The 19634-nt window shown below is 34.7% G+C and overlaps 3 protein-coding genes across 6 annotated transcripts; 2 read left to right on the plus strand and 1 right to left on the minus strand.

Annotated features, from left to right (window-relative positions):
* The first annotated feature begins 7465 nt into the window (after window positions 1-7465).
* LOC108328005 (transcription factor MYB17) lies at window positions 7466-10375 on the plus strand. The gene is made up of 3 exons (XM_017561772.2): window positions 7466-8096; window positions 8955-9084; window positions 9588-10375. The coding sequence occupies exons 1-3, from the start codon at window positions 7961-7963 to the stop codon at window positions 10243-10245; spliced, it is 924 nt and encodes a 307-aa protein (XP_017417261.1). The 5' UTR covers window positions 7466-7960; the 3' UTR covers window positions 10246-10375.
* A 1546-nt stretch (window positions 10376-11921) lies between these two features.
* Window positions 11922-14393, minus strand: LOC108328006 (remorin). The gene is made up of 5 exons (XM_017561773.2): window positions 14158-14393; window positions 13619-13669; window positions 13164-13251; window positions 12637-12718; window positions 11922-12235 (listed from the first exon to the last, which is right to left on the minus strand). The coding sequence occupies exons 1-5, from the start codon at window positions 14312-14314 to the stop codon at window positions 12041-12043; spliced, it is 573 nt and encodes a 190-aa protein (XP_017417262.1). The 5' UTR covers window positions 14315-14393; the 3' UTR covers window positions 11922-12040.
* Window positions 14394-15171: 778 nt separating this feature from the next.
* Window positions 15172-18306, plus strand: LOC108327881 (uncharacterized). Of its 4 annotated transcripts, none has more exons than XM_017561607.2 (4): window positions 15176-15315; window positions 16701-17034; window positions 17130-17247; window positions 17354-18306. In XM_017561607.2, the coding sequence occupies exons 3-4, from the start codon at window positions 17245-17247 to the stop codon at window positions 18122-18124; spliced, it is 774 nt and encodes a 257-aa protein (XP_017417096.1). In that variant the 5' UTR covers window positions 15176-15315; window positions 16701-17034; window positions 17130-17244; the 3' UTR covers window positions 18125-18306. The 4 variants fall into 4 exon arrangements, with proteins under 4 accessions (XP_017417095.1, XP_052729897.1, XP_017417096.1 ...); XM_052873936.1 differs by having other exon boundaries at window positions 16801-17034; XM_017561606.2 differs by lacking the exon at window positions 16701-17034 and having other exon boundaries at window positions 15172-15315.
* Window positions 18307-19634: the final 1328 nt, after the last annotated feature.

The following is a 19634-nucleotide window of genomic DNA, read 5'->3' on the forward strand; positions in this document are numbered from 1 at the left end:
CCAGAGTCTACCACCCACTTGCTCACATTGGTCATCAGATTTACTTGAGAAACGACCGCAGCAATAATGTCATCTCCTTCGACTATATTAGCCTTAGGAGGATTGTCGTTTCTTACTCTGCGCCTGCACTGTGGTGCATGATGGCCTGGCTTTCCACATACGAAGCAATTTCCTTTCTTTTTAAAGTTGGGTTTAGATTCATGGGGACGAGATTTAAGAAAATTATTTTTCCTTTTGTGATCAGGTTTGTATTCGTACCTTTTTGTAGCAGGTTTTCCTTCTACTATATTTGCTTTCGCAGATAAAGCTTTGGCCCTTGTAGTAGCAGACTCCTTCCTGTTGGTATCTTCAATTATTATGTGTGTAATGAGTTCTGGTAGAGACATTTGCTTGTGCCTGTGTTTCAACTGTTGTTTGTAATCTGTCCAGGATGACGGCAATTTCTCGATCAAAAGTTCTGAAACAAATTCATCCGGTAGTAGAATGTTTTCTGCTTTGATGTCTTCAAGTAACTTGTGGTATTCGTTGATTTGAGTTTTTATGTCCTTGTCTTCAATCATTTCCCAACGGTAATAATTTCCTATTACAAATCTTTGTCTGATGACATCTTCGGCAGTGTATTTGAGAATCAACGAGTCCCAAATGTCCTTTGCTTCCTTGTAGGAACAGTATACATCGAACAAATCATTAGAAAGTGCACTAAGCAGAGTGTGTCGGCATACCTTGTTTGCATAAGTCCATTCTTCAACTAGTTTTGAGTTTGAAGGAATAGTAGAGTCGGGCTTCGGAGATGAAAGAGCAGCAACAACTCCATACATGTCTAAAAGTGTGGAAACGCGTTCTTGCCAGCGTCGAAAATTCTGTCCAGAGAAAATCTCGATTTTTGACACGTCCGGAAGAGATTTTGCGAAGACCGTCTGGGTTCCGGAAACAATATTCTGAGTCTCCGGGATTGAGTTGTTGTTGTTGTCAGCCATAAGTCCTTAAGATTGTTGTAAAATTGCTGACAAAATCACGAACAGAATTTCCTGAGGCGTGTAGAGTCACTGTCCTTAAGGACTTATCTGCGGTGTATTGCGCAAGTCCCCCAGGATACAACAGGAACTTCCCAGAATATATCTGAGGATCTCAGAACTAGCAAGAAACTCTCTAAAGTATATACCCAGGATATGAGATATAGACAACAAGATAGGAGGTTAAGAAATCAAAAGAGAAAATAATAAAGGTTGGAAATGGTATTTTTTGTACTGCACCCTTAGAATGGAAGAGGAGCTCTTTTTATAGAGCTAGGTGCAAATGGGAACGTTGCTATAGAAACGTTGCCAGAGAAACGTTACAAAGGAACGTTGCAAAGGAACGTTGCAAAAGTTTCTTTTGCAATATTTTAATAATATTTCACAACAATATGGACATCAAAGAATTATGGTACAATTTAGGAGGTCAGTCTGTGGACCCAGATAGGTTAGAATTATTAACTGATGATAGGGGTGCCATGCATATGTTAAACATTGCTAGGTTAAATGATGAAGTTCATCTGTATGTGGTTCATAATATGATGGAACTGGAAATAATAGAAATGATTGATTGGGTTGGTGGTCATCTTGACGATGAAGGTGATGTTGCAACACAAGTGGAGGAGGCTGAGGTTGTTGGTGATGGTGAACTTGGAACATAAATGGTGGAGGGTGAGGGGATGCCCATGAGGGTGATGGTGAGGTCCATACTGAACTTGGAACAAAAATGGTTGAGGGTGAGGGTGATGCCCATGAGGGTGATGATGAGGATGCTGAGGTCCATCAGGTTGAGGATGGTGAGGTCCATCATGTAGAGGAAGCTAAGGTACATGCGGTACATGATTTTGAGCTAGAGGATTTAGGAGAGGATGATGATGTAGAGGACAGTGAGGGTGATGATGTACATGATGCAGAGACTAATGACGAAGATGTAGATGATGAAGAAGTTGATGTCAGTGAAGAAAGTCTAATTGATGTCAGCGTGCACTGTGACATTGGTACTTCTAAACGAAATGTGAGACAAGAAGCTTCCAGTGCAGTACTTGAGTCTTCACGGTCAACAGATAATGTTTGTATTCATGATGTCCATGGGTTGTCTGACAATGAGTGGCTATCAAAGGAGTTGATTAGTGGATCAGATAGTGAGAACAATGATTGGTCCACTAAGATAAGGTTTCCCACTTTTAGTATGCCTAAAACTTTGGAGGGTTATAAATGGAAAGTAGGAACCTATTTTGCTGAGAAAAATGAATTCACATATGCCATTAGGACTTATGCACTAAGTAATGGGAGAAATTTAAAATTTATTGAGAATGACAAGAAAATTATTTCTGTGAAGTGATTGGGTGGAAGAGGAAATTGTAAATGGTATGCCTATTGTTCCTTTAGGAGTGATGTCAATGCATGACAACTAAGAAAAGTGTTTGATGCTCACAGCTGTAGTAGAGATTTCAATGTAAAGTTGATGAGTTCAAAGTGGTTAAGTCAAAGGATGAAGAAAACTATGAGAGAAAACCCTACTATGAAGGTCATGGACATTAGGGAGAAAGTCACTAGGAAATGGAATGTAGGATTTCAAGAAATATGGCTTTTAGGGCAAGAGCCATGGCAAAAACAAATCCAGGTACAACAGTACAAATAAAAGTTGATAACAGTAATGGTGAGGTCATATTCCAAAGATTTTATGCATGCTTGAAGGCATGTAAGGATAGCTTCATTTGTTGTAGACCTATTATCAGGTTGATGGATGCTTTTTGAAAGGCAAGTATGGAGGGAAGTTACTAACAGCAGTGGGAAGAGATGGAAACGACCAAATGTTGCGCATAACATATGCTGTTGTTGAGGTAGAAAACAAAGAGTCGTGGACTTGGTTCTTGGAGCATCTAATTGAGGACCTTGGTGGGGCAGCTGTATGTGCAAGATGCACCAAATGTTTCCATTCATTTTAGGCATTTATATTGATCCAGCTAATTGTGTTGTGAATTGTGTATTAAATACAGATGGTCAAGAGAAACATTATTTGAAGTAAAACATGTTTCAACATTTGGGCAACAATTTGTTATGAATGTTGACAACATGGACTGCACATGTAGAAAATATTGTGTATACTTCTCTTTTTCCCTCAATAATTGTTATTTTATGTTATTTTCAAATGTCTACCCTATGCTATATATATCTACAGTGAGCAAAAGTTAAAAAAAAACAGGAATTAATATATATATATATATATATAATTTGTTAACATATTTATTTCAATTAATTTTGTAGAAAAACATAATTTTAACTATATTTAATTAAAAATATGGTATCTATGGATAAGTTAGATACATTCTTAATTATATTTTATTATATTTATTATATTTAGAGAAAAAAAGTTTATATTTATGCATAATATTGTCAAAAATTAAATTAAACTTATTGTAAAAAAATATTTGGAACATAATATTATAGGTCAAATACAATCTTCATATACTACAGGAAAATTATGTTTTATCGATGTTAGGATATAGCTTGGGCATATATGAGTCTCTCTTCCACTCAGCCAGTTGGCCCTCATGTTTAGCCTCGTCAGGTCCCAACAATTAGGCTCTCATTCAAACCTCAACGAGGCACCTCAATCCTTGTTTAACGTATTCCGAGCAGTGTCTATCCATACAGTCACAGTCAATGTCCTAAACTCTTATACAAGTCACAAGGCTTAGCACTAACATCTCGGTCGTGACACATCCTAATATGGATTCTTCATTTTGGTCTTCAAACATTCAACTGAAGATCGAACGATCTCACTTGCTTAGTCATCCAGCCTTATAGCCTATGTGAGTTTGATATTAACTGTCTAACCTCGTAAATGCGTTAGCCTGATTGACCACACTTTTTCTAACCATTCAAATTTGAATCGCTCCTTTTCTCTTGTGTAGATGATAGGACCTTGCATACAAACCACTTGGCCAACTTTGAGCAACCGGCTGACAGTGAATGTTTTTCAACTCTTGCAGCCCTCTACGGGTGGTCAGGGAATGTTTTTCAACTCCTAACTTACATTCAACCAACTGGTAGGGAATGTTTTTCAACTCCTGTCAAGCCCTCCATGGGTGGTCAGGGAATGTTTTGCAACTCATGACTTACCTTCAACCACCCAACAGGAAATGTTTTTCAATCCTGTCGACCCCTCCACGAGTGGACAGGGAAACGTTTTTCAACTCCTGACTTACCTTCAACCAATTAGCATAAAATGTTTTTCAACTCTTGTCGAGCCCTCCACGGGTGGTCAGGCAACTTTTTCAACTCCCGACTTCCCTTCAACTATTCGTCAATGAATGTTTTTCACTCCTGCCAAGCCATATACGGGTGATCAGGGAACATTTTTCAACTCCTGACTTACCTTTAACCAGTCGACAAGGAATGTTTTTTCAACTTCTGCTAAGCCCTCCACGGGTGGTCAAGGAACGTTTTTCAACTCCTGACTTACCTTCAATTAGACCACAGGGAATGTTTTTCAACTCTTGCTAAGTCCTCCACGGGTGGTCAGGGACGTTTTTCAACTCCTGACTTACCTTTAACTAGCCAACAGGGAATGTTTTTCAACTCCTACCAAGCCCTCTACGGGTGGCCAGAGAACGTTTTTCAAACTCACGACTTACCTTCAACCAACCTGTAGGGAACACTTTTTAACTCTGGCCTTATTTACAATGAGTGATTGGTGAAGCTCAATATATATGTCAACGTACAACATCACACAAAGACAAGTATCGAAGGTAAAACTAATATGCATCGGAAGCGGACTACCTAAAACCACTTCGCACCTTATATCATGCTCGGACTCGAAGGGTTATGTACTGTATGTATGACCACCCAGTCAGTCAAGGACAGAGCATGATATAAGGTTCTTGGCTAATGGTCATATAACAAAAAGAGTTAAGGAATATTTGAAATTTATAGTGAATTATTAACTCTTTGTTAGTTGAGGGAGAAGAAATTGCGATGAATAAAGCATGTAAGAGAAAAAAAGAAAAAAATTGAAATAAAATTAAAATAATAGTAATCATATATTGATAAGTATACTTTATTTATAAATTTGTTTTCCAGATAAAGCTATTTTTTTAAAAAAAATTACATAAATAAATCTCTTCAAATTTTCTTTACACAAATAAACTCATTTAGTCTTTACAAGCTAAAATTCAATAGTGATCATCTGTATGAGAAAACCTGTCAATTATTCGGTTGTTGAAGACTATTGTTCACATGTGAAAATTTGGATTTCTGGATTCTATAAATAGTTAAAGAATGTATTTTTGTAAATTAAATTTGGAAGTTTTATTTGTTTAATTTAAACAAAATAGATTTTTATCTTAAAGAAAAACTATTTACATATAATATATCTAATTTATGATTACGTATAAACTTTAGATTTATTATGTTAAATTATGGTTACATAAGTGCTAAAAGAATTTGTAATAAATAGTCCTAAAAGACTCACAACAAAAGATCATACAAATTTAAAAGAAAACTATTCCACATAGATGGTAAATACATGCTATTGACAACACTATTATATCCTTACGTTGAATTGTTTGACTGCATTTATTATCAGTAGATCATTGCATTACAGTGTCACTGTTTCTGTCTGTGGATTTATTTGACCATTCCTTCATTTTCCTTCCTTCTTCCATTCACCTTTCTGCCACTCACTTCCCCAGTCAACATACCAAATCTTTTATGAAACAAAAAAGGTTTCAAAAACTTAAAAAATTATTATCTGTCACCTTTCTTCGTGCATACCTATAAGGGAATTGACTCATCTATGATGTGTTTGATTTGCTGATAGAGAATCATAACATACAAAAATCATCATAAAACAAAAATAGTTATTTGTTGCTTCGAAAAAAATATGATCATATGCAGAAATATGACTTGTTTGATCTGTTATTTTACCATAAATTTTCATTGGATTGTGGGTATTCCTGTCCTTGCATGGAGTTAACCTCCTATTAATCTAAACCTAAAATATATGATTATAAGGTTAAGTATTATGCTTTCATTCAGTTAATTTAATCATCAGTTACTGTGAGAGAAGAACTTATGTTGAATGTGTTTTGGAAGGTGACAGTGAAGAAAGAACTCCATTTTAACTTATAGCCTGTTCGGATAACAAAAACTAACTATTTGTAGAAATATGTAAAAAAGATTTATAAATTAAAAAAAAATTACACATAAAGTCATTTTGATTTATAAAACTATTAATTTCTTTCTTACATATAGAAATATTTATATTTGATGTTGCATGTTTTTTGGTTGAGCTTGAGATGGCCCCTATTGTCATTAATGTTCAAATAGGATTTGATGTGATTTCTCTTCTTAAAATAAAAGAACAACTGTAACTTTTCTACTATATTTATAATTTAGTTCTTTTGCAGTTTGGTACACAAATTTTATACAAATGTAACATCACATTATTTTAGGAATCTGACAAGTTCTATGTATTCATTAAATTCAATCATTAAATAAGGTGAACATGTGTAATTGCATGATATATTGTTGAATTATTTTATATACAAATCAACTTCTTTTATTCAATTTGAGAAGAATGTATTGGATTTTACTCCTGAAATCCTTTTTCCAAAATAAATTATATGTTATTCTAAAACAATAATTCACAAAAGGGTATGAGATTATCAACAAGTTATGATTACAGAATATGTAATTTGGGCATATCAATGCTCTCAAATCTCTACATACTCCTTTTATCATCAGTCTTTCTCAGCATCCACTCCTTACCAAAATAATCATCATGTAACTCTAATTATGATTACTTAAAAAATTATTCAAATGTAAAAAATGGAAGTTATTTATCAGCAGTGTAAATCACAAAATCCACCTTTATCAGACACCAAATCAAACTTATTGCTTTGACTATGAGGCAAAAGATTTTCAATTTACTGCAACTATATTTTTGCGAGGTAACTGTGACCTCATCCACAATGTTTTTCCACAATTAACTGCAGTATTAAAGATTTGTGACTAAATTATAACCACAACTTAAAACAATACACAAGTCCTTGACTCATACATAGTTTTGTAAATTAAAGCCTGTGTTAGTGTGACTAAACTCTTTAAGTTCGTATCATGCTATTCTTTATGCTTGATTGAAGTAAACTTTGAACGTAGTAGATAGTGAAGAATTATTAATAGGTGATAATATTCTGTTTCTAATTAAGAAAAATAAGGATAAGGTGTTGTTCATGGTCTTGTTTGCAATAAAGAAGAAAGAGAAACATCATGTGTTGTGTTGTAGTAGCATTCATTCATTTCCTGGTGTGTGTTCGTACCCTGCAATGCATGTCATTAATTGGACCCCCATTAATGTTCATGTCCTTCCCTTTAACTGTCTCTGTTGGTTTTTAATCCTGCACTGACTTTTCTGGAAGAGAATCCGCCATTAATGCATTCTATTTTTTCATTTCCACACTCTCCACATTTAATGCTGTCACTGTCATCTTCACTGCAATCTGCTTCTCTCTCACCCCACTTCTGTGCAAAATAAAAACCAAAAAATGCAAAACGCACACCCTCATAAAGACCCTCCACTTTCATTGTTTGTGCAAGTTCTTCGCCTCAATGATGATGCAACTTCTCAATGCTACAGCACACGCATTTATTGCTTGTCTCAGCTGGAAACTCGCTGATCATACTTGCAAGCAAGCCCCCATCCAATAGCAATGCCACCTCAAATCAACTTTTCAATTTTTCATCATCTCCAACGCCTTCACTATTTATTTGTCCTCTCATTGCTTTGAGTGCCTCCAGTTCCTTCTGGGGTGTTTCTGTAGTGTCGAAAATACAGGGAGAACTTGTCTGCATCAAAGGGTTCTCCAAGTTTTCTGCTTGTGATATATATTTACTTTGTTGATGTGCTGTGGTGTGTGTTTTTGTTGAGAGTTTAAAAGAGAATGGGAAGAACACCATGTTGTGACAAGAAGGGTTTGAAGAAGGGACCTTGGACAGCTGAAGAAGATGAAATTCTTGCTAGTTATATCAAGAAAAATGGTGGCCATGGAAGCTGGCGTTCTCTTCCAAGGATGGCAGGTTTTGCTCTTTTGCTGGTACTTTGATTAGTTTTTGTTTCTGTTAAAATCAGCTAAACTGAACTTCAACAACCACTTTAGTCTCAACCTGTCTTTCTAATGGTATAGAGCATAGATATATATATATATATATATATATATATATATATATATATATATATATATATATATATATTTCTTGAAGAAAGCTTTTTTTTATGGTTGCTAAATATATATTATTAACATAACTTTTTTACTTTAAAACCAGCTTTAATCCTTGTTTCCAAGTGGTTTGAATGGTTTTTTGTTTTTCCCTTTTACACCCTTTTACATTTCTATGGCTGGATTCACATTCTTGGTGTGCTGCGATGATAACATTGCCCATCATATCATATCCCAATTTAACAACTATTGAACAAATGAAGAGAAGCTATACCTCTTGACTCCTTTTTACCTTTTCCTCCACTCTTCTTTTTCAAGTTCTTAAATGTTAAAAGGCAGGAATATAAATAGGCAAGTAATTAAGTGCAAGAGAAATTAAATGCAGTACTTGGAGCATTCTGTATCATGTTTACATTACCCTTTTTCATGTTATGCTACGATCTTATTTTTTTCTCTGTTGTTTTCTGTCTGCATCCTAATCCTGACCAAAACTTGTGCTACCTTTTGACTTCATTATATTTCTATTGCGGATTTAGTAGCCACATGCCCCATGACCCTTTCACTTTGGACACTTTTCCTCGCAAAATCTTTGTTCTTTTTATTTTTTTCATAGCCTTGTGAAACAAGTGTGACAATGCTTAACCATTTATTCTGTTTTTCAACTAAATGACATGATCTCCATGTTTCCATAGGTTATAAGATTATCTGTCATTTTCAGGTCTTCTTCGTTGTGGCAAGAGTTGCAGGCTTAGGTGGACAAACTATCTCAGACCTGACATCAAGCGTGGTCCCTTTACTCAAGAGGAAGAAAAACTAGTCATACAGCTTCATGGCATCCTAGGAAATAGGTAAACAATTTATTGACCTTTATATTTCTGTCTTTTCAATATTTTTTTGAAGATATTTTAGAAAAAGTAAATATTGTTTAATATTTCCTATACAAACATTAATAATCAAACGGTAAAAATATGATAACAAACAGAAAAACTCTTAAACCAAACATGCAGTAATTTGGATCTTTGTGAGTTTGGAAACCCATTTGGGATGATAATATTGAATAGAAGTTTTTTTACATTTTCAAAGCACAACCTTTTTTGCTTTGCCTCACAAATCTATGATATTGGAATTCCCCACATAACATAAAACAAAGAAACAACTGTGTTAACTTTTCTGTTTTCTGCAAGATCCACTCATTTTGAAACTGTTATCTCTTTGGCAAAACTTCATAATAAAGCATAGATCTTTTTGGTGAATAACTGTACAAAGTACATAAAATTTTCTGGTTTGTTCTGAATCAGTTCAAATTCTTACTTTGAATACACTTGACAAGAAATCTTGAACAAATTTTCAGGTGGGCTGCAATAGCTTCTCAGTTACCAGGAAGAACAGACAATGAGATAAAGAACTTATGGAACACCCACTTGAAGAAGCGTCTCAAAAGCATGGGACTTGACCCTCGAACTCACGAGCCATTGGTCTCATCTCCATCTTACCCCTTCCACAAGGCACATGCATCTGTGTCCACACGCCACATGGCTCAGTGGGAGAGTGCTAGGCTTGAAGCTGAGGCCAGGCTCTCAAATGAGTCAACAAGGTTCAGCCACAACACCACCAATCCTAATTCAGATACCAAAACCACTGACTCTGACTACTTTCTCCGCATTTGGAACTCTGAAGTTGGAGAGGCATTTCGCAATGTTGTTCATCACAAAGCTGATGACAACAAAATCACCACTACCAGCTCCTGCCCCAGTCCCCTCTCTGCAGGATCATCTTCCAACAAGTGTGAGTCAGTTGGAATAAATGCAGATTTGGCTTCCATTGCACAAGAAACCACGCCCTCTAACATTGTGAAACAAGAGTTTGAGTGGAGGATTCGTGGATCCGATTCTTCAAGCTCTAATGACATGGAGGATTCATCAGACACTGCTTTGCAGCTCTTGTTAGATTTTCCTATAAACAATGACATGAGCTTCTTAGAAGGAAACTCTTTTATGTGTCCACTTTAGTGCATTTGCATGAATTATAGGATCATCATGTACCTTTTGGTTTGGTGTTTTGTAATATTGCTGTCTGTATAAGCATTTGAACAAGTAGGAGAATGACATGGCTTGGCAATTAGCTGAATATGGTCCCTGTGATAGGTGAGCCATTATTGTGGATTTTTTATAGTTTAAGTCTCAGTATGAATATAGTAAATGTTAATTACATATGATCATGTTCTGTGTGACACCCGGGCACGGAGACGAGGGCGGGGAGTGACGCCGGTGCAAGAAGCATGGTGCAGGGGGCACAGACAAGGAGCGGTTCCTGGCAGCTTCGTGTGGAAGGGGTACATGGACGAATCGGATATACACCGGAATGAGAGGGATCTGGAGACTGTATAGGTATGGGACTATACGGTTGAAGGATAGCTTAAAGGAATTGATTTGGCTACTCATATCACCAAAAATGCATTTGCTTTTCGGTAGCCTAACTCATAAGAACTCCATGGTTAAGCGTGCTTAGCCTGGAGTAATTCTGGGATGGGTGACCTTCCAGGAAGTCAGATTTCTGCACACAAAATCACATTAACAATAGCAAATAGGAAAACTGTTCACAAAATTGGCAATTGTAATCCATAGCCCAGAAGATTGCAAACTAGATTCTTCGGAATACTTTATTTGATGAGGTCTATTGTGATCCAAACTTGAAATTCATATTTTGAATGAGTCCTATTTATCTCTTTGTTACACAAGAACCTCTATTTTGACTTCAAAATTATTTTTCCAAGTTTGTAGTTGTTTATATGAGTACATTCTTCAGAAGACTTCATAAGAACCAATTAACTGCAATGAGTTGCTGTTATATAGGGAACTTCCCACCAAAATTTAAAATTAAAAATATAGAAAACTAATTAAATGATAAATTTAGTTAAAAACCTTGACATATTTCAATATTTTACTTTAAATTTCATTTGAATATGATTTTTTTATTAATACTACGGATATTACATTTATAAAATAAACTGACAAGACAAGTGGACTGTTATTTTAAATTTTCAATAACACTAAAATCTTAAAAAAAATCTAAAACCTAAATAATTAGTAAAAAAAATATTCTTTTTCGTAAATTGGAGCCTAACCACCTAGTCTAATCCACTTTGCATAGGTCTATATTATTTACATTTGAATATGATTTTTATTAGCCTTTTTAATTTCACAATCACACTAATTATGTTATTCATTTTTTTCATTTTAATACTATATCTTAAGATATCATCACACTATTTACCATAATAAAAAATGACTTCATGTTTTTAATCTATTTTAACATATAATATAATATGATAGCAGTAAAACACACTGTATGTATGAAAAAAAAATGATACTAAGAAAATACTCGCCACTTAAACATAATTTATGTTAGATTTGCACCGAAGATATTTACATTGTAAATTTGAAGTTCTTCTTGACCTTATTAAACGTTATTAATACCTTTTAATTATAAATAATCATCTAAAGAGGTTAGCTATGGTGATAGAAAAGAATGGTGATAGAGAAACAGTGATGATCCAATGGGCAATGGTGATAGAAAAGAATGAATAGAGAAACTCGATTAATTGGTAAGTAAAGAAGTTCTCTAAGAGAAAAACAGCATTACATTGAACATTTCACCCCAAGCTAGATGATAAAAACAAGAGGCATTTACAAAACTTTGGTTTTCTTTTTCTTCTTTGGAAGAATCATTGCACATAGACAACCTTGAGAACAAGAGAGGTGAAACTATTACAAATTTCGTCAGACCAAAAGGCAAAAAGATAAATTAAAAGCAGCCTACGGTCTTCTTTGGAGTGGTTCCTGTTGCACGGTATCTTGCAGCCATTTCTTCTGTCTTGAGAATCTCTTCTCCACGCTTGGCTTCAATTATTGCCCTCTTCTCCTCTGCTTCCTTGTGAACTAAAGCCATCTTGTTTTTCATCTTTTCAGCTTGCTGTGCTTTCTTTTTCTCCAGTTGTTCCTACTCACATAACAAGTTTTTCAAAGCTATATTATTCAGCACAATCACCATACTTCTATGTTCATTTACTTCATTCACTTTACTCCACAGAAAAAATTGTCCTTTCTCTAGCATAACTTGGTCATCTAACTCAACTTCAGGAAACTAGTTTATTAATTCAAGATTTATATCCACTTATATACTATATAGATTGAAATTACAAAAAAATCCTTATTTGAAGTATAGAATAATATCATGCAGAGAACATAGATCTTGCATCTTCCCAACAGATGAAGTTTATTATATTGTTTGATGTAAAGAAAGGAACACTTTCTTCAGTCCAGCCATGTTACTACATAACATGTATATACAAGAAAGGCATCACGTTAAAATAAATAGTGAACAGGTAAATCAAGTATTACCTCTATTTTTTTCAACTCAGCTTCAAGAGCTGCCATCTTTTTGCTTTCCCAAGCAGCAATTGCTGAGAAATGTTTTTCAGCTCTGTTAACAGACCAAATGATTTCTCGAGTTTAGGTGAGTTTGTATTGGAAATTTGTAAAAGGGATCAATGACATATCATCATCATCATGGTCTACATAGCACAAAATCATAATATCCTACAGACTTTGGAAGGCATGAGTGTGTGTTAGGGAAATAGTCATATGTTTCCTTTCATGTTAAGAAACTAGTTGAGTTTAAGCATTATCAGATTGTTTTTGTCTAAGATATAAATGTAATAATATATTCTGTAAAATCAACTGTAACATTTTAGTTTGGCCAAACAATCAGCTAAATGTTATAACTTCTGCATTTTGCAGTATAAATGACGTGATTTTTAACTTTGCAATGAGTTCTAAACACATTTAGTTTTAACTTTTAGAAATGAAGAATAACCCTTCTTTGAGGCATATACATAAACTGATAAAGTGCATAAAAGTATTATTACCTGTTGTCTGCTTTGGCCTTTTCACTCTCTTCCCATGCCTTCACATAGGACAACTTTTTCCCTTTAACTACTTCAGCCAGAGCGACATCTGTTCATAACATAAGTGAATAGCTTAGAAATCAATAAACGTCATCCAGAAAAAAGTGATTGGTGAATCAGATTCTTCAAACACGATTTTCTTAAGAGATTACCAAATTTTGTTAGTACTAACACATATTCATGTTACCAAGGAAGACACATTAACATGTCAGCTAAAGATCTTTAATTAGGTAGTGTAAGTTTCTGTTCTTACTAGTATCTTCTATCTTGTACTTCAAACTAAACTCACTTTCGTAAAATCAATCGGTAAAATGAGATTTACTTCTAATTATATATTATAAATTGGTTATATATGTAGTTAAGGTTGAATTTCCAACGTTAAATTTTAAATTTAAATGAGAAGAGTTAACACTAACCTCTATCAAGAGACCCTTTCGAGCTTTGTTTTTTTTCAGGAACTTCTGTATCTGTCGAATTAAGAAAATGATATATCTATATAAATTTTTAAACAGATAGAAAACTTTATACAAGAAACCATTAAATCTCCAATAGTTACTACGAAGTACATCATTAAAATTTGGGCAAAAAATATGAAAATATAAACAGATTTAAGTGATATAGTTGCCAACAGCCTCGAAAATAAGAATAATTCAAAAAGAAAATATTTAAGTGCAGAATAAGGTTTAGTACACATAATATGACACAGTTTTTCCTTCATTATTATTTGCAGTGTCTTAAGTGCAATAAATCAAAACACAAAGCTAGATGGCCCCAAAAAAGGTTCAGAAACACTTTTCCACAAGCCTTGGAAGAAAAACATGTATTGGGAAGAAACTCAAAAACAGATTTTGACACTCAAAAATAGATTTTGACAAAAACCCACGAATTTTGTCCCGTGAAAGGAGTCATCAGAGAATGAAAACATGAACACCAACACGTGCAATGTAAAACTCACTCTCGGGTTTAACAAGGGTATCTTTGGACTCCTCTGCTCCAGAAGCTTCCTTTGCAACGGCATCGTTGGAGGGCACTTCATCCACAACCGGAGCCACCTCAGCCACAACCAAAGCCGAAGAAGGGATAGTTTCGGGCTTCGATTGCGGCTCTTCCATCGTCCTTGCTTGGTTTGAGAAACAGAGTGCAGAGAAAAAGTGAGGTGAGAAAAAACAGAGGAAGCCTTATTATTTATAGTTTACAAAAGTTCCAAGAAACAAGGTGGAGCCTCCAATAAGACATTGTTTTCAACGGTTTAACTAATTTTAACCTTAGAAATGAGTGAGCACAAACATGTTACACATATTAGAACGAAAACAAAATTAGACTAAACCCTGAAAGATAGCTAAACTTCTCAACCAATGTTAAACCATACATTTTATTTATGGTTATACCTTTCAGAGGACATTGTTGTGAGAACTAAACTCACTTTGACCTTTATAAGGTAATTGTAAAAATGAAGAAAATTGATAGATGAACGAAGGGTGCAATAAATATATATAAGATTTGATACTATTTTGTATAATAAATTCAACAAATAATTAATTTAATAAATAATTAATTTCATTAAAAAAATTAATAATTTTTAATAGTGTATTTTAAATCTAACTAATATTATTAAACTGCATATCATAAGAGAATAAAAAAATTGAAAATAAGATTCTAACTAAAGAATTTAAACTCGAAAATTGTAATTCAACTGGTAAAAATTATAAATAGATGAAAAATTATATTTATAAATAGAAATATCATTAAAAGTAATACAAATTATAAAAGTAACTTATGTATTATTTATAAAATGGGTTTATAATACAATTGTAAAAAAAATATGATATTTCATAAAATACTCATATATGAAACAACTAATAAATTTATAAAAAAATGATCATTCCATTTTTTTCTTCAAATTCTAAATAAACCCTAAATAGAATGAAAAAGAGCCTTTTTCTTCAAATTCTAAATATATGCTAGATAGAAAGCACAATAGTAAAAACATAGGCGCGAATAGAATAAGGAGTCGAAGAAAAAAGGCAGCAGCGGGTTGGAGAGCGCTGGCATCAGCGAGGGCTGCGATCGCATAGAGTCTCGAGGGCGGCGAGTGCGAAGGCGGCGACCGCCGGTGAGTTTGTTACGCCCACTTTATCCACATGTCCATGTTGTTCTCTTCTTACCCTATTTGAGTATTCATTATTTGCATCAAAGGACTCCTGGTTGCAGCTCAATTGAAATCAATAGCATTAGGCATGAGTTTGAGGTGAAGAATGTGTTACATCCACAGTCTGAACGGATGTATGAATTTCTGGTTTCATTGACCACGCAACTGGAGTGTCTTGTATTTACATGTGACAGGGCAATGTGGTGGTTTTTTTTGGGTTGTATTAGCTGGAGTAGGATATTAAACTTGTGTGTGAACGTAAATTGGCATATATGTTCCTTGCCGTGTTTGTTTAAGTATTTGAACGAGAAATTCATGTAGGCTGATACTAGAATGAACTGTTGTAGATGAGTTTTGTGCAAGGCAGTGGCCTGTTTTCCTTACTACATTGGCAGTAGCGGGATGGGGGGAGTGTTAGTGCAGCCTTGTGTGAGGATTGTGCAGAAAATGTTATTCGTGCAGAGTCATTCCTGGTGGTAGGAGTCCAGCTAATTTGGTTTGAGAGGGATCTCGGGTGCAGTATTGTGTAGCACATTAGTAGGTTTTGGTGCATGAGAGTCCTGTGCAATGACTTGTGAGTGGCCGTGAGTTGAGTGAAGGGTAGGGAGCATTTCTGAAGTGAGTCTGCAGCTTAAAAACCTGTCCAGTATGATGCGGTAGTGGTCCAATGCAGTAGACTGTTAGGATGGTAGTTGCAGCAGTCACCGTAGCTAGTATAAAGCTTAAGTTTGGGAATTTTTTTTTTGGATTGTATAAACTGATGAAAACTTTGTTTTAAACCAATTATTGAACCATGTTTAGGCCTGATGCAGGGGCTGTTTGTCTCTTGAATGTGTTGCTTTTGGGGTGCTGTTTTGAAGTGCATGTTTGAGGAAAAATTGGTGTTGCTGTTGTGTACATTATGATTAATTATCTTGTCTAGTGTGCTATATGTTATATGTTTTAGTGTGTTAAATTTTGATCTGTTTGTAAGCAAACTGGAGCACGAAATCAGTGGGTGAAAGGTGCAAAGTTGTCCTTTTAAGTAGCTGTTTCATTCAGAATCTGCTTTATTAGAGGTGCTGTCTTGAGTTATGTGTAAGGAAAAGTTGGTGTTTAAGTGCTTTAAAATTGTGATCTTTGATATGGTTTAGGTTACTATATTTTATGATGTATTTTGTGATAAGTTCTGGTCTATTGGTAAGCAATCTGGTGCATGAAATTCATTGGTTCAAGGGGGCAATATTGTTCTGTTATGTGGCTGTTTTAGTGTTTTTTTTTTTATATGCGTGCTGCATGATGAAGAAATTGGAATGATCAAGGGAGAATTGTGCTGGACAGTGTAAGTATATTGTTGTATAAGGTTTCAGATGATGGAAAACTACTCCTGGATGCTAGCACATTGGTGTTTTGGCGCTGATATATGCAGTGAAGTCTGGTAAACTGACGCATAAGCGGAATTGGATGCAGAAATTGCTATTCTGGAAAGAGTTGAGCATTGTTTGGAATGCTGGAACGTGACCAGCGCTGGTGTATCTGCTGCAGGGGCATAAATCACGCTGTTTTCCTTTAATTAATGCAGAGGGGTTGTTTTCTTTCACTGGTTTTGGTAGAGTTAGAAAAGCAAAAATATGTCTAAGTGTGGCATGTATTGGTATTTGGAGGTGATTCTCATAGGCTAAAAGCTGTTGGACAGATTGCTAGGTTCACTTTTTAGTTTATTTTTTCTACTGCTTCTTGTTACTACTTTTTTTAATATTAAAATCAACAACTAAATTATTCTGCCGTTTCTGGCTCAGGAGGAGTAGGAAGAAATTGATATTGCAAATTTTGTCTTGAAATTGGGCAGTGCCAGTCAGAGCTGGATTCAATAAAGGTCATCCGTGTATCAATGCCAAAGTGAACACCGGTAAAATGGTATGGTGTGCCAAATCTTTTGTTGCTGCCACTTCCCCAGACCCTTTTTACTTGTGAATTGGATTGAACCTTTCAGGTTTACTGACAGTTATGTGTTCATTGATAGGCTTCATACAAAGAATTACCAAGAACTGCTCAAATTCGCCTTGTAAGTTCCCATCAGGAGGTTTATGAACCATGTGATGATTCTTTTGCACTGGTTGATGCTCTTCTAGCTGATCGCAGTAACTTGCTGGAACATCATCCATCATTGTGCATAGAGATAGGCTGTGGAAGTGGATATGTCATCACTTCCCTCGCTCTTATTCTGGGGCAGGAAGGTTATGGTGTCAACTATTTTGCAACCGATATCAACCCTCATGCTGTGGAGGTGACCCGAAAGACTATGGAAGCACATGGGGTTGGTGCTGAGTTGGTAGTAACAGATATTGCAGCTGGACTAGAGGAGCGTTTGGCAGGGTTGGTTGATGTTATGGTTGTGAACCCTCCTTATGTGCCTACCCCTGAAGACGAAGTTGGTGTTGAAGGTATTACCTCATCTTGGGCAGGTGGGGAGAATGGCCGAAGTGTTATAGATAAGATTTTGCCGGTTGCAGACCGTCTTTTGTCAGAAAAGGGATGGCTATACATGGTGACCCTCACTGCAAACAATCCTTCTGAGATATGCCAACAAATGAGAAAGAAAGGATATGGTTCTAAGATTGTTGTCCAAAGATCCACAGAGGAAGAAAGTCTCCATATAATCAAGTTCTGGCGGGATTTTGATAATGGAAAGGATGAAGCAAACCAATCTGCTTCTGGGTTCATAGGCTCCTTGCTTACACATATTCCTTTATTTTCATTTTGGAGAGGCACCAATAGTGACAACAAGTGTTGATTGAGAAAACAAATGATTTCTGATGCTAGGATGTTTTGTCTGACAACTGTTATGTTTGCATTGCCATGGCATTCAGAAGGCCTTATAATTACAACGACCAATTCTCCCTGTTAGTTGAGGTCAGCTTGAGCATCAATTGACTAGCATCAAAACTTTGTGAAAAACTAATTTTTCACTAAAAACCACTTTTAGCAAGGTCTTTCTTAGTAGTTTCTTCTTATATTTTCTTTGCTTTTTTTATTCCGTTTAATTAGATTATTTTCCAATTGATATACTTATATTTACTTTCAATACCTCTCTATTTTGACATTTGTTCAAAATCCAATAATTGTTCTCTAGGCCACAACCTAAAAATTGTTAATGTTGATTTAAAACTTGTCATTTGTGTTAAGATCCTGATGTATGATAGATTTTTACCTACTCATATTGGCAAACACAGGTACCTTATTTATTTAGTAATTTAAAAGAATTTATTTTTTTAATTGTACAAAAGTAAAAGTAATTAATTCTCTTAGACTAGATAAGCATCAAATTTATCGGTTATATTTTTTAAAATAAACACTAAAATAAGTTTTTTTCTTTCATTTATATGTGTACTAGTTACACAACTTTTAACCATGCGTAATGCTTGGCAAAGCATTTCAATAATTTTAAAGCAATTGAATAAATTGAAAAAGAAAATACGAAGATAGCATTAAACAATTTAAGACTATACACAAATACTTATGGATGATTAAAATTATTTACAGTTCTTAAAGATATAAACATATAATTCCATCTCGTTATGACATTTTAATCTCTTATAATATTTTAGCTGAAATTTAGTATTCATATTTTTAGATTGTACTTTTGATCTACATAACATGCCTAAATCATTATTTTTACTAAAGATATTAACAGAGTGCGATAAGTTTGAAAGGGTAAAGAGTTAATAAATATTGATATATTTTTGTTTTCAGTACAGTAATACAAAAATATATTAATCTTGATACAATAACTTTTTAATTTTACATAAATTTAAACACTTACTCTGTACAAAAATTTCCTGAGAATATTAAATTTTATATGAATGTTTGTAACATCCCAAAAATACAGTATAAACTATATAATAGAATAATTACATTTAATCATAATTCAGATCAGTCTTATATTAAAGAGCGAATGTTTTTAGCCTAACGACCTTACATAAGAGTTACAAAAAATTTAACTGTAAGCAATAAGTCATCATGACTGAACGGTTTTACAAAAGGATCTACCGAGCGGTCAAATGAACTCAAAAGGAAAGGTAACCACCTTATACTCAAACTACACTACTGACCGAACATCCTATTGTTCAGTCTTTACCTCTACTTCTACCAATTTTTTTTCTTCCAGCGCCTCTTCCAACAGCTCGTCTCCTTCTGCTCACATCCACACGGATGATCATTGCAACGACAAGGACAGACGTACAAAACCAGACAACACAGGAAATACACAGGGTAAGCTTATGTAATTTAATTCAAGTATACAC

This window comes from Vigna angularis, chromosome 2, assembly GCF_016808095.1.
Source record: "Vigna angularis cultivar LongXiaoDou No.4 chromosome 2, ASM1680809v1, whole genome shotgun sequence".
Taxonomy (NCBI): Eukaryota; Viridiplantae; Streptophyta; class Magnoliopsida; order Fabales; family Fabaceae; genus Vigna; species Vigna angularis.

Coding starts and splice junctions, on each gene's coding strand:
- LOC108328006 (XM_017561773.2), bottom strand. CDS start 14,314: ATGGAAGAGCCGCAATCGAAGCCCGAAACTATCCCTTCTTCGGCTTTG. Junction 13,252..13,618: donor GAAAGGGTCTCTTGATAGAG/GTTAGTGTTAAC, acceptor TGTTATGAACAG/ATGTCGCTCTGGCTGAAGTA. Junction 12,719..13,163: donor AAGGCCAAAGCAGACAACAG/GTAATAATACTT, acceptor GTCTGTTAACAG/AGCTGAAAAACATTTCTCAG.
- LOC108328005 (XM_017561772.2), top strand. CDS start 7,961: ATGGGAAGAACACCATGTTGTGACAAGAAGGGTTTGAAGAAGGGACCT. Junction 8,097..8,954: donor TTCTCTTCCAAGGATGGCAG/GTTTTGCTCTTT, acceptor TGTCATTTTCAG/GTCTTCTTCGTTGTGGCAAG. Junction 9,085..9,587: donor CATGGCATCCTAGGAAATAG/GTAAACAATTTA, acceptor ACAAATTTTCAG/GTGGGCTGCAATAGCTTCTC.